At 32.5% G+C, this 16,074-nt stretch overlaps 1 protein-coding gene across 1 annotated transcript in view; it reads right to left on the reverse strand.

Annotated features, from left to right (window-relative positions):
• LOC149480270 (uncharacterized) overlaps nt 1-11,739 on the reverse strand; it is a 52,525-nt gene extending 40,786 nt beyond the window's left edge. Inside the window, exons 1-2 of the mRNA XM_089706655.1 lie at nt 11,542-11,739; nt 8,362-8,429 (exon numbers count right to left, since the gene is read on the reverse strand). Coding sequence (XP_089562781.1) covers nt 8,362-8,398 — 37 coding nt within the window. The 5' untranslated portion in view covers nt 8,399-8,429; nt 11,542-11,739. The remainder of the gene's footprint in view (nt 1-8,361; nt 8,430-11,541) is intronic.
• Between the last annotated feature and the right edge of the window lie 4,335 nt (nt 11,740-16,074).

Here is a 16,074-nt window from a genome sequence, read left to right on the forward strand (position 1 = left end):
AGAGCCGTCGGGGAACTTCACGAACTTCGAGTACCTTTCTGCAAACCTACGGAGAGTGCATTCGTATTTCGACCCAGATAGCTGACACGAAAAATCTATTACGGTCCTTTAAAATTTAGTCTAACGTGGTCTAACTGTGGCAGAGTGCGGCGGCAGGTTCTTAGGGAATTCGAACTTGCTATTTACGTATAATACGTTTCCTAGTTTAAAATTTATCTCCTAGCAGCATTAATTTGTTCAATTTATTATTAAATTTAAATCTGCGGTTTTTGCTCATAAAATTGATAGACATTGAAATATGAAATTTATTTTAACAATGACTAAGTATCGATATGCTCCGCCATTTCAGAACCGTAACCACAGATTGGTACTACTTAATTGCTCTATTTAATTAGGGCACTTAAATAATGTAACATGAAATGCAGTGTTTTGTATCATAATATCAAATAACAATGGAAATTTAATGTTAAATTGGTTTAATTTATTGATATAAAATGTAATTTTCATCATGCATTAATAATAATAAAAGGCTGTGGACAGATATAAGTCTTTTCATTAGGCAAATATTATAATCACTAATCAGTAATGAGCAATCAATTCCCAAAATTTTGCATAAAAACGTAAACGAAAAAATGTTCAAATGAAAAAGAACTTTAAAACTAAGTCCATTAATATCGCATCGCCGATTCCATTCCAGGCCCTTTGTGATATGCTTTATCCTTTCGGCAATTTATCCTGATAAAGAGTCGTCGGCTCCGGCTGGTGCGACGGCGTCGTGACGCTACCATAATCTTATTATAACGACAGTTCTGTCGAACTTTCCGAAAACACTCAGTAGACAGAACAATTTTCATGCGATACGTCACATAAATCTATTCTGTTATGTATTTATTTCAGCCTGCGCAAATAAGTCGTAAGGCTTCTTTCTGATAACTTATTCCAGTGTTATCTTGCAAAACAATTTGATATAAATATTAAAACGTTTTGCAGTTTTTAATTTACAATTTTACTTCAAATGGCGGTAGTTAAATGTAATGTGTATAATGTAGGTCTGTTTATTTTTTGTAAGTCAAGCGAAAACCGTTTTTCCTTCGCGCTGCGTCCAAAGAGGTCCCAACGGAAGACGAGCGCCGGTTGTTCGAAACTCAACGCTGAGTTGCGCCCGTTTTGAAATAATTTTTATTTTTTTGTTTTATTTCTCCGTTTAATTTTTTCATGTATTCATTTGTGTATTCTTAATTGTTCATTGTTAAAGTGTTTATTTATGTGACTGTTCTAGGTATATCTGTTGATATAAAATCCACCCGATAAAAATTAAATGATTCAATTCGAAGCGATTTCAATACCAACATCCTTTACAAAATAGACGCCGAATAAACCTAGCGATATTCTGAGAAATCCCTGTTTATGTAAAGCTATGAAATCGAAGTCAATTTTGTGCAGGTTTCCGGGACCTAGTTTGCACGCACTATGGTCCTGCCTTGAATAAGACCTCATTAACCAGGAAATCAGAATAAGAATATTGTTACAGATATATAAATTTATCTACGGTCTTTGCAGACACTGCTAAATGTTAAATTCACAATTCCTTTATATTTTAAGAGAACAGTTTATATCTTTACAACTTTTAAATTTGTAACACCATTAAATATAATATTATAAAATAGGAATTTAAATGAATAAGTAAGTACCTTATTTAGTGAATTATTTAGTAACTAGCTTCGCACAAGATTTGCAGATATTTTAATTGTTAAAATAATCTATCTGTTCTTAGACCTCTGTTTGGGCCGCAGAGCTAAGTAGCTGGGCATAGTTAAATAATTAATTAACATGCAATATTTTAATCTATATCTATACTAATATTATAAAGAGGAAAGGTTTGTATGTATGTATGGTTTTTCACGTATAAACTACAGGACCGATTTTGATGAAATTTGGCACAGATAATCTTTAGACCCTGAGAAAGAACATAGGCTACCTTTTATTGCGAAATATGTACCACGGGCGAAGCCGGGGCGGACCGCTAGTATCATATAAAATCTATACAAGATTACCAAGTAAATAATATAGCTATCTATACCTAACCTAACGTAAATATGATAGGTCAAATATTATTTTAGTCTAGCCAGACTCGGCCTTTTCGTAATGAAATATCTGATCCTATTTGGAAGGATTTTCGCCAAAAAAATACTCCTCCATACATATGAACTATATGAGCAACAAATCCAACATTGGTTTTCCAAATAACTATTTCTATATAGGTCCGACGCCCAAAATATTCGGAGTGTTCAACGCCCGTTCAATTTACTTCCTCATTCATTGCTCTTTACGACTAGCGTCTTGGCGGGAGTAACTGAGTTGAGCCAGCGATGGTGCGGAGACAGGCGAAGATGTCGGCTTCAGGAGTCGGTTGAGACACCCCATATCGATCGGCTTCAGTTTTATGAATGGCCACCGCCCGCACCCCGCGCCCCTCGCACACCTTCCCCTGATATCATTTGCTACACAGCTGATTGGATGTTTAGTTTCATAGCACTTAGTTTAAAGTGGCTAGATACTATTACTAATGCTCATGGAGGTTTCACTAACGTTTCATGCTCAGCTTCGTGTGAATGATATGGCAATTTAAAATGAACTACTTTTAATTGTAATAGCAGTGCGTACGTTTATTTTTAAGTTGCTTATTTTTAAATAAACTTTTCTCGTAATGTTGCGATGTAAAGCGAAATGCCTTGCTATTTAATCCTCCTTAATTTTATCAAATACAGCTTGTTTCAACAAAAAAGTACCAAAATTCCACCTGATTTTCGCATACACCTTCAAATATTCCGTCAACTTGGTAAAATTTTCCCTAGAACACACAAATTCATAAAAAGTTATTACCTCGCATGTCCTCACGAGTGCTAAAAACCGCTATTAAACCCACTCCGGTGGCCCTCTGAGGGAACTTCATAACTGTACAGGGTTAGTATTCATGATTAAATAACTTTTAATACGGACAAAAATTATTGAAACGACGACAAAAACAGGAATGGCAGTTTTGTATTTTTTTATTATCATTGAATTTGGAAATTATTGTTCAAACATTTTATCCAATTGATTCAAATATTATATTAGTTAAGACAGAACTGTTAATTTATCTTTCAGCCTGTTTGTTACGTTTTCACGGCTGATAAAATACAGTATCATTTTGCTTCGTTAGTTCAACTGGAACAGTAGGAACATAACGTTGGTATAATTGAAATTAGAGAGCACTAAAGTCCATAGTTTTACGCAAAGGTTGTCAATTGGAAATTGGAAAATACATATACATATACTATAAATTGTTTTTTTATGTCATAGTCGGAAAAGGAGATGGTTGGTCTCCTGATGGTACCTAAGCGCTACCACCGCCTATTACCACTTGCAGACGCTTCAATTAACACTTAACATAAAAGGTTTATTTTCTTCTTCATTCCTTATTGTTTTATATAACACTCATATAGATTTATAAGCTCGTTCTATAGTTATTAGATCAATAATGTTTGTAAGATATCGGACTTTCAAAAGCGTCAGTCCATAGTACCTATACCTAAAGGCCCATTCAGTAAGTTCTTCAAAGCTTACTTGATACAGGCCTACTACATATACAAAACACACATGGAAAAGGTCTGTTTCACATGAGATTTATACAGGGGTGTTACAAACTATTCAGTTAATTCTTGATTAACCATTTTTTAAAGGCGATGTTATCATAATAAATACTCCTCAAGAGATAATATGAATAAAATAACCTTTATAATAATATTTTTGGTTTCACAAGGAATGACATTTAAGTCGGAATGTTGGCAACCCTAAAGAGAATCGAGTTACTCCTGGGTTGTGTCTCTTTTCATTATAATGTAGGGTCGAATGTGATATTCGAACAAACTTATATTCAAGGGTCAACAGGGCTATAAAATCGATGCTTAATAATTAGAGACCAATAGTAGTGAATCGGATAAAAGATATTTCATACTAAGAAAGTCTTATTATTAAGACCAAGTCTGAATATTATATTTATTTGAATCAAATAATTTGAAATTCATTAATTATACATAAATTATACAAAGAAAATTTATGCACATAATATGTACATTCATGTGTATTTTGGACGCCCTCTGTCCCACATAGGGGCCACAGGAAATTAAGTCAGTCATGTGTATTTTGCCAGATATTTAAAAAAAATCACTTCTTAAAACTATTTAAAAATCCAGCTTAGAGACTACTAGAACCATTATGTAAATTATACAAAATTATTAAACTCGCCTCGCTGATATAATTACAAAAATTGCTATATTGAAAAAAGCTAGTCATGTTATGTTGGTAACGCAATCGGGCAAATTGGGTGAATCCGTAAAAGTGTGGTATATTCAGTAGATATTACTTTATGTTATACATACTATTATTATATTTCAGAAAGATGCCTTGTATCTGACATCTTTGTTCATAATATAGAATAAATAGGTTTAACTTGTATAACATAGATAGGTATTTGGATTGATTTTACTTACTTATGTAATAATGTCTTATATAAGTGGACGGGTGGGGTATCTATTTAAAAAAAATTCCTAAATGGTAGATACACTAAAACTTTTGAAATGTAACTACATAGGTAGGTAATATTCAAACTACGCTAAATAGTAGGTAGGTATTAATTAATTAAGGGTTAAATAACTGGACCAGTTAGCAGCAATCTTTTAATCATCCCCTTTTTATCAAAGCGGCCCAACTTCACAAAATCCTTTGTTTTTGCCACGGATGACTTATTCTATAACAACTTTTCTAATAAATAAGATTGGAATTAACACTAATTGCTTTTGAGAACAGATGTCGATCGTAAGCGTCGTTTATTGAATTCAGGCAATAAACAGCACAAATCGGATATTTTGTCGATAAACAACATCGATTGTTCTCATACGAATAATATACTTATTTCATATTTCTGTATGGTACTTTAATCTCACTTAAATAAAGAGATAAACTACATTATATATATATTATATAATATTCACTTCCATCATTTTCGAGAGATTCAAAGCCAACATACACAAGCACTGAGTGGATAGGTATATCCATTTTGTACTGTATAGTTAATTTTAATCATTTTATTGTTATAATAACTGTATTTATATGTTAATTGTACCAATAAGTGTGTTTTCTTTCTTTCTTTACATACGTAATTTTATCTTACAGGTAGGTACTTATTGACGACCGACGACTTTTGTGGAAATATGTATCTAACTATTAGCTTTAATTTAGTTCTACTTAAGGAAGTGAAAAATGTTCTCAAAATTCGTTAATTGAGTTCAAAATAAACAAACTAGTGAATTTATTATGTACACATATATTTTGATACATCTTAGAATACCATAAAATGATTGTCTCTTTGTGGACGTGAAATAGTACCTACATATTATGAGCCAGAAATTAATTTCCGATCAATTTCCTTTATAAGCAAGATCGGTTTTCTGTGCGCTTTTAAATTACAATTTTTGTGATTCTACCACAAATGAAATAAAATCCAATCAACCACAAGCAAAATGAAATATCATAATATTTCATTTTAAACATTTAGGGAATTATTACCTATACAATATAGGTACATACATATATTCATAATCATTCTCATCATCGAGGTATTTAGAGCATCAATTTCAACTGAATAACATATTAAATATATTTTAAGAGAAGGCTCTGTAAAGAGATAGTATAATGCACAAATCTTCACTAAACCTCGAAGCACCTTCACTCCCTAATCCGGCGGGATAAAAAGGGAATTGAAAAACTACAAGCGCGTTTGACTATGTAGTGAAAAAGGTATAACGCTTTCCGAAGCACGATAAATATTCCTGCTGATTAATTAATTATCATAATTCATACGCACTATAAACGCATACATTTATAAAATACTAGCGGTCCGCCCCGGCTTCGCCCGTGGTACCTACATATTTGGCAATAAAAGGTAGCCTATGTTCTTTCTCCGGGTCTAAAGATTATCTGTGCCAAATTTCATCAAAATCGGTCCAGTAGTTTTTGCGTGAAAATCATACATACATACATACATACATACAAACCTTTGCTCTTTATAATATTAGTATAGATTAGTATAGATAGTATAGATTTCAAATATTCTATTTCTCGTTTTGTACACGTGACACTATAACATAAACGAGAAAATGCTTTGTATAGCAATTAGTGTTGGTATTTAGTTTTGCTTTAATAAACTTGTTATATAACAAGGGTTAATTTGATGATATAATATTACGATTGAAATATTCATGTATGGTAAAATTCCTGTGTAAAATTCGCTTAGAGAAGTTTGAACATTTCCTTTTTTTACCACGATTGCTGCAAAATATTTAATCGCAATTTTATTTGCCTTATATTTTACTGACTAAACTACACTTGATGAAAAGCTTAGGGAATTTTCCGATGGTCATTTGATCAAAATATCGAACAACTTTTTTTAAAAATGTAGGTATTACACACCAAAAAGGAGAGAACTGGAAAAAGATACGGGCCTCAAGCCCTTATTTTGCTTCATTTAGCTTGATAATAACGCGGATTTAAAATTTTATTTTATTAATCCGGTAAACATTAATCCGTGTTACATAGATATCGCAATGTTTTTTATTATAAATGTTGTACTGGCTGTTATTCGCGAATTGGTATTGTCAGTAGGTAGAGATTTATGTGTGTCTTATTATTCCCCAAATCACATAATTCTAATAATATTGTAATTTGAAGCATTCAATATTCAATTAACGAGTACGTAGAAAGTTCTATCACAGGTTCTATGCACCATACAATCCGCAAGTTGCGAGTCTAACTTTCCGAATTAAACTTGATAATATGAGTTGTGTATTGTTAGTTCTGTTTGGTAGCACAGATAACAACGACTCGAGCCGTATCAAGTATCTTGTAAGAAAAATATTATGGAAAATATGTATTTATTAAATACTAGCTAGCTTTCCGCCCGCGGCTTCGCCCGCGTTTTCAAAAAAAACCCGTTCCCGTAGGATTTCCGGGATAAAACCTATCATATGTCCTTTCTCGGGTATCAAAATATCTCTATACCAAATTTCATGCAAATTGGTTCAGTAGTTAAGGCGTGATTGAGTAACAGATAGACAGACAGAGTTACTTTCGCATTTATAATATTAGTATGGATTAATAGCTGAGGCTACTCATAAAAGAAGAAAACTCGGGTTTAAATGATCATTTGTAACTCGCTTGGCTCGACCGATTTTCATGACATCCTTTTCCAGTTTCTGCATTGCGTTTTTATTTCATAGTATATTAGGATAAACGACAAGACTTAATTTTGGCAAATTTCACGAAAATTATGAATGAAATTTATGATACAGAAGAGAGGCATAATTAGGCGTAGGTATTATAAAATGCTGATAATAATTTAAAAGCAGAAGACCCGAAGGTAATATAAACTATTCCGTAACAGCCTGAGACAGATAGCTGAAGATTCCCATACATCAAATTCTATAATCTATAGGCATTTAGAAGTTATTCTGGAATAAACAAGGAATAAAGGGACTTACAACGCGCTCTTGATTTGTTATGTCAACAAAGCATATTCGTCAAAGGCGATTTCTATAACTGTGAACTTTATTGTCGACCTGTTTATTATTTCATGAGTATTTTTATACAATTCCACATGGATATTTTCAGCCTCGATAACGCCGGAGGGCCCTTAAGAGCCGCTTCATGATTTCACGGCTAAACATCAGCGCATATTCTCCCCGTCATATTGTCAAGGCTACAAAGGTCAAGAACAATGGCTTGTAAAATGAAAAAGAACTTTGAATCAGTGCAATGTTATATTTTTTTATATACACGATGAATAAACGTTAATTACTTATAAGATTTGTTTCTGTTATAAATTCATATTAAGATCCCTCGCAATCTCGAATTTCACTGAAAATAGAGGCCGAGGGATAACTGAATGCCCAGCACAGTTAGATATTGTCACGTTCTGTCAGCAACAGCTGTGACGTATCCTTTTGTTACTCATATTATTTGTACCACTTTTGGTTTACATTGTTATTTCAATGTAAATAATAAAATTGAATTTGACATAAATTCTCTACCAAGATAGAACTTTCTAGTTCTACATTATAAGTTGGAAAGTAAAGAGTTACGGTCTCATCGGTTGAGTCCCGGACTACGGGTGTAATAGTGGTTATAAGTACATGCCTCTCAGTGTTTTTCGCGTACATATTTTTCAGCATAAAAGTTTAACTTGATATAATTCTCATAATCTGAAATTAAGTTAATATTTGAAAGGTCTATATTATATTCTAATTGTACAAATGTACCACTTACCGTGTTCATCTTTGTATCGGCGACATAAGGAAAACATTATGATCTTTGCTCCGTACAGTTACCAGCCTCTGAAACAAAATTAGAATATTTTAATCTTTACTAATATTATAAAGCTGAAGAGTTTGTTTGTTTGAACGCGCTAATCTTAGGAACTACTGGTCCGATTTGAAAAATTCTTTCGGTGTTAGATAGCCCATTTATCGAGAAAGGCTATAGGCTATATATCATTACGCTAAGACCAACAGGAGCGGAGCCATGCGTGTAAAACCGCGGAGCGCAGCTATAGTTATTAATAAAACTCATAATAAAAATACCTATATTTACACTTTAATATCGAATTATTCACAAGTCTCTTATCATATGCGAAATATTAATTAAAATATTCAACTATCCGACTCTGTATCCGTTTCATAACTGAAAATTTACAACAGTAATCGCCCTTATTCCCTTTGCACAAGAACAATAAAGTGTCTGTAAAAATGTAAGTCACGACTCACAGCACACCCATTTGTAGCGGCCATGATCTAAATTTTCCCGCTGTCAATCATTGTTTTGAATACAAGTTTTCCATGTCAAAAGTCAGCTTCAATTCCGCTACTATTTATTTTCCCTGCAGGGTAACTGGGACGATAACTGCGTGCTACGAAATTGCTACGGACTCACTTAAAAATACAATGGAAATAATATATGCAAATCGTTCTGGGGACTCGCTCCTATTGTATCGGAGATTTCAGGGGATTCATTTTAATAGCGGGTAGTTTTTTGTTTTAAGATTATAATTGGATTCTTACGGTAGCAAAGGGCTGAATACTTAATTCTGAGGTAATAAGTGGAATCTTACGTGGTTTTAGATATGAATCATGTTTTATGTTATAACTAGATTTCCGCCCGCGGCTTCGCCCGCGTTTTCAAAGGAAAACCCGCATAGTTCCCGTTCCCGTGGGATTTCCGGGATAAAACCTATCCTATGTGTTAATCCAAGTTACCCTCTATATGTGTGCTATATGTTTCATTGTAATCGGTTCAGTAGTTTTTACGTGAAAGAGTAACAAACATCCATACATCCATACATCCATACTTACAAACTTTCGCCTTTATAATAGTACTAGCGGTCCGCCCCGGCTTCGCCCGTGGTACATAACATTTACGTTTTCTCTACATAAGAACCATCCTCGTACTTCAAGGAATATAATAAAAAAAGAATTATCGAAATCGGTTCAGCCGTTCTCGAGTTATGCGCTTACCAACACATTTTGCGATTCATTTTTATATATAAGAAGATTACTTGATGACTATCTTTGATACCCTTGAACAAGATTAGATATATACAATAATATACCGTGATGAACTACGGAACAGTTTTGTTTTATTGACAAAAAGTAGCTTTAGCTTTATAAAGTTTTTCAAAGTCTAGTCTATCTCTATTTATTCTAAATCTCACCAAGATCAGTTTCAGTAGATTAAGCGTGAAAACGTAACAAAGAGATAGACTTTCGTATAATACTTAAACCTTAGTAGGGATAGAAAAATTATATTATCTGCGTCGTATAAATAGAAAAGTTAAAAAGAGTTTCTAGACTACAGTCTGTACATTCACAGACATTCTACGACTGTCTGAAAGAAACAACACAAAATTGTTCATTTCTTTTGTGTGAGAATATTTTACTCCGATAAATTACATTGTCTGGACTTATTGTAAGCATCTATTTAACATGGGTTCTACAATTTATCGCTTGTGTATAATATTCTATTACATCGTTAAATCTGCAACTTGGTGTTATAATGTTCTGATCAAATTTCGGTTGCGGCGATCAATCTCAACGAGGTTAACTTATATTGGGCATTTTGTTGTGCCTATATTAGCAATTGTAAGTTCTTTTTTAAATACATTTATTGTTTAGTAATCCATAAATTAATCCCAACACGGTCTGAGAGTTAAAACCTAAGGGTAGTAAGTACGTGTCTTCCAATTAAGAGAGAAAGAATTTCAGTATTAAGTTGGTACAGCAATTTCAGTCGATACTTATTTATGACCACATTTTAGCGTTATATAAAATATATGATGCATGTAGAGAAACGAGCTGATAATAGCATAAGTTAGTACCTAAACCTTCAATTTTTCTCGTTTCAAGCCACTTAGGTACCTACTAGTCAATTTACAGTATAAAGTTACTATACGTTATTTAATGTAAGAAGGATATCTAGTATCTACGTAAGTATTTTGTAATTTTTCCTTTATTTTTGTTTTTTTCTTTGCTGTACGATGACTTGTTATATATTATAAATGAGTGTGCTTATTTACTAGGCTGATAAATTGAAAATAATCCATACTAATATTATAAATGCGAAAGTAACTCTGTCTGTCTGTCTGTTACTCAATCACGCCTAAATTACTGAACCAATTTGCATGAAATTTGGTATGGAGATATTTTGATACCCGAGAAAGGACATAGGCTACCTTTTATTGCGAAATATGTACCACGGGCGAAGCCGGGGCGGGCCACTAGTATAATATAAAAATTAAACAGAAACAAAGTACCTAGTAACCTTATCGATTACAATATTTAATTGGTTCTAAAATTGGTTTATAATATTTTTTGTTATAACTACATACTATCTAGGTAGTATTTGATATCTTTTTAATAATTGTATTACACAGACAAATAAATTCAGCTTTAAATATTTAAATATTCACGAAATTTTTAATAAAATTTTTAGTTCTGTCATTTTCAATTTTTTTTTTCTATAAAATACTTATACTTTAAAATATGCTAGGTTAAATATATTTAAGGATTATGTTAATTTATGAACACTTACTGAAATAACTATTTTAATATATAAAACAAAAATACTGTTTTGTATTCGAAAAATATAAATGAAAATAATGACAATTATTAAAACTAAATTAGCTATGTGTACCTATATTAAGATCACATAAATTACATTTGTTTATATTAATTATAACTATCAGTTATTATATTATTCAAATTTATAAAAAAAGTGGAAGTCATTAAACTGAAAAAAAATATCAGAATTAATAAATAAATATTTATAATCTTCATATTATTCCTCAGTATTAAAATAAATAAAATTAATTTCGCAAACATTCTAGAGTCAAAATGTAAGTACCGAAATATTTTTGCGCCTAGTTGAAAGTCTTACTAACATCTAGTTACGAACCGGTGATTGGCCTAGAGTCTTCGCCTGGCTGTTTCGTAAAAACCCATATTGTTACACTAAAGTCTTATAGGCAGTTTGGTAGTAGTGCACACAGTCACAACACTACAAGTGAAAGTTCACATGTGGAGAGTGGAAGGTTGAGACGTGTGCATCACGCGAGAGCTAGGGACCGACTGGGACGAGCGGCGCTTTCCGAAGACGTCCCGAGTTTTCAGGACCTGTAATAAACCAGTTCATATAGGAGTCCATGAAATATGCAACACTTATACGATATCGTATTGGATGCACTCGATGCGCGAGAATTCGATAACGGTGTATAGCTTTTCACACTTTTGGTAAGTAGGTATATAAAAATGTTTTATCTTTATTTTGTAGAGTAGTTTTTTGTTTAAATTTGTTTGGATTTAGATTATAATGATTTAAATAGTATTAGATTAATGTTAATGTGCTGCTTATTATTTATTTCATTTTCTATGTAGTTTTGCTGATACTACATTTTATAGTTCTTATAATTTAAGGTGTCATTGTTTATAACTACCGCTCTACGACAGTTTTTTGTAATACTGTGACTCTACTCTATAAGGGATAAATATTGTGTTCTATTTTTCTATAACGTCGTTGTGTGCCTACAGTTTCAACATAAATTTTCAATTACAGTATGAACTCGTTTAAACAATTAATATGAAATGAAAACAAACTCTTTAGTTTTTTATATAGATTATTTGCTACTGTAAGGATGTAGAGCAGAGCAGGTACTACGATAAATTCAAGGAAGTTCAAACAATTTATTGAACAATATTATATCTTACATCTCATTTCCTCGAATTTACTTGTTTTCTACACATTTCCATCTGTTATTTTGTTAAATACGAGATATGAAAGTATATCATTTTGCGTTTAATATAATACACAAATATCGAGTTGAATAATATAATATCAATGTTAATAGAACGAAGTTTACTTGATTGATCACGAAACAACTTACTATTATAACAAAAACAGCCGTAAAAACATCATTCATCAATTTACATATTATGTTTATGCGATAGTTATGGCATGTCGATAATATATATTTCATAATTAAGTCAGAAATGCTTTTAGGGTTCAATAGTACAAAAAGCAACTTTCGTAATTCTGAGTTTCCACAAGGTCAAGGAAAATACACTTTATCGCCTGACGCCTTCAACTATCTAAAAAAATATATTTAAGTTCCCTGATAAATCTTAAAAGTGAAATTGTGGAAATCGTTTTAGAAAATAAACTATAAATTTATGAGAAACTAAACAATTTATTTAACTTTATGTGAAATTGCTTAGCATCAAACATGCCGGCTTGCAAGTTGCAACCAAAGCAAGGAAAGCCTTTACACAAAGGCTATAGAAACTCAGTATTTATAAGTAGGTACATACTATGCAACAAAATATTCTTTTGTTATTTAATACATACTAATATTATAAATGCGAAAGTAACTCTGTCTGTCTGTCTGTTACTCAATCACTCCTAAACTACTGAACCTATTTGCATGAAATTTGGTATGGAGATATTTTGATACCCGAGAAAGGACATAGGCTACCTTTTATTGCGAAATATGTACCACGGGCGAAGCCGGGGCGGACCACTAGTATTTAATAAACTGTTTTGCTTCATCGTCAGTTTAGAAGTGACATTTCAATTACGATAATTTTTTATTCATATATTGACAAAAGGCCAACAAATCCACGTGCAAAATGGACATAACATACACGTGATAATAACAAAAACTCGTTAACTCTCCGCCACTTGAACTGGCAGCCAGTTATTGCAGGCACTCCACTGTTTAAAAGCAAATCCAATAAGACAAGCACTTCAACCATTACTCTCCGAGATCACAAACGGTGATCACAACATCGTATTCTTTGAATGTATTTATCTTTTCAGACATCCATTGGCGCTTTTCCAACGTGAAATGCTTTTTCGATTCTCGTTTTTCGCGAAATGTATTGTAAATAACAGATAAGCTCGATTTGTGAATGGTTTAATGAGTCAGTGAGGGCGGGGCCTCCTTCGGCGGGTGACCGGGGTGTGCTTTGACCGCGTGACCCGGTCACAACGTGACCCGGTTACCGTGCCGGGTATGCACCGCCCGGGTATCCACCACTTGCATCGCCGGATTGATTTCCTTCGTCTCAAGAGAACCAATTATCAGGGAATCCTTTCAAAAAATATCATATAACTTTTGCCGCAGTATAATATTCTACAATTGAACTTAAAAAATATATGACTATGCTTATTACACTACAGATTGAACTATACATTTGTTTTTAGTATATTATTTATTAAACTGAAATACAATAACTAAAAATGACATACATAACAACAATCAATACACGTTACATAAAATATTATCATTTTAAAAATATTATTCAGATTTTACTCGACAATATGCTATCAAGAGTGAGACTCTCGAAGCCATTAGTGTTTTTTTCAGATGCACTTCGTCGCTGTAGATCTTTTTCAAATTCAGAGTATTCATCAAAAGCGTCTACAAATAAGTCTGGAATGCAATGCATTCCCTTTATAACGAATTTCAGTATCCGTCTCATACTTAACAATTCTTTCTTGAGCTTCCTCACCAAGTTTGACTTTGAATCCAATAAGGCCTTCAGTTTTTCTTTCTCTAATTGCAAAAGCAGATTCTTTGTTTGTCTTTTGAATTCTCTTTGATTAGCGGCTTCTAATTGTTTTTTTACTTCGCACAAAACTATGTTGAAACATTTCTTGGTCTCGTCTAAATTAGTGTTTGCTTTATGTAACTCATTCTTTAGAATTTCTATCTCTGCGTAAAGTTCGCCAGCCTTAGCATTACTTGTAGTATTTTCTGGCATGGAACACTTTTTATTTTTATTAGCCACTTGTTTCACAATAACTTCAACTGCAGTGGTCTTATTTCTAAACACCTCTCGGGTTATATTAATATCATCAGAGTGTCGATAGTCACTGGAAGGATGACACATTAAAGGAAACATTTCTTCAGATATGGAGGCTCTCGGTTTTAAATTGTTCATCGTAGCAAAGCTTAATCCAACATTACCTTATAAACAAATGTCTGATTAAAAACTAAACATAATTTTTATTTGACTTTTCTCTAAACTATGGTTATTGTCACGTATTGTATTATGTCCTGTCAATGAATAACAGAAAAGAAGTTTTATATGATAGCAGAGTAGGAAAAAGCCACTGTATTTAAACTTAAAAGTGGGTACAATCGTGGTACTATTGTAAATACAAAGAAATAACACCAGCACTACAAAAATTGTTTAATATTTCTGAAGACTAGGTACTTATAAAATACGTCATTTCTAGCTTTAGAATTTATCTTAATATATCAAAACGTAAACAAGTGCAACTATCAACAGGTAGAATAAAATTTAATCGCATTCATTAAGGTTATCTATTAAACATCCTTTATTAAAATAACGTATAACAAAACTAAATTGAACCAAACAAAACGCAATGTTCTAACGCGGCAAAGCGCTGTTTCAAATAGCTACAATGAAATGGCATCTAATTTGTCTCGCAGTTCTCTAGAAAAACAGTTGTTAAATGTAAGGCTGCGTCTGAAACTTGTAGATAGTGGAGGCAGAGCGTTTCCGGTCAGAGAGATGCCAGCGAGGCGTGTGATTACACCGCTGCTGGGTAAATAGCCTTGTATATACGCTGTGAGAGAGAAGAATTAATAGCTCAATTGTATACATTTCAAATACGAACCACTTTTAAATCGAATCTACGAGGGTAATATTTTTTAAAAGAAGTTAAAGCAACTGTAAGTAACTGTTGGGTTGGTAGATATTAATTATAAACTGTGAGTAAAATTGAGTAAATGTAATAAAATTTTCAGTTCAAAATATTACTTTGGAACCATTATTCTTTGTAACAGCCAATCTATCCAGAAAAGTGATAAAATTGTTAACTTGTAAGAGCAATTTGGAGTTTCATTTCGTATAAACTGTCGGAGAAATTTTTGCGCTATTTGTCATTTTTGTAGTCAGTTCGTCCGATTCGATATTTTGAGTTTTTCTCGATAAAAAGACACATAATATAATCACATCTGGAGATTACGCTGGAGCATTTGTAGCAATATATATAATATGTAATCTATACATACAGAGTACAGAAAGAAGTTTAAGACATGTTTTTAAAATTATATTCTAATAATATTAAAGATTCAGCAGAATACCTGTATACATATAATTTTATAAAAATATTCCCATATCACTCAAGGCAAATGTTAAATCATAAATGGCACTCCAAGGCGTCTAAGAAGTAGGTATTTCCCAAAAGAAAATTTAAAAAATTTCGTTCATTCGTAATGCTATAGGTAATATCTACGTAAAATCTCATATCTACCAAATCAACCGTTTGAACTCGAAAATGACCCAATTCCTCTTGGATTTCACCTCACCTAACTATTTGGTCCGTCGAATTTAAAAGAGAAAACATTGGGATCAAATAGATCGAATCGTTGGAGGGTTAATCAAATACCTCTTAGCGCGG

This window comes from Colias philodice, chromosome 18 (assembly GCF_061535455.1).
Source record: "Colias philodice isolate Cphi_HAF_F1 chromosome 18, ilColPhil1 Martin Lab GWU primary, whole genome shotgun sequence".
Taxonomy (NCBI): domain Eukaryota; kingdom Metazoa; phylum Arthropoda; class Insecta; order Lepidoptera; family Pieridae; genus Colias; species Colias philodice.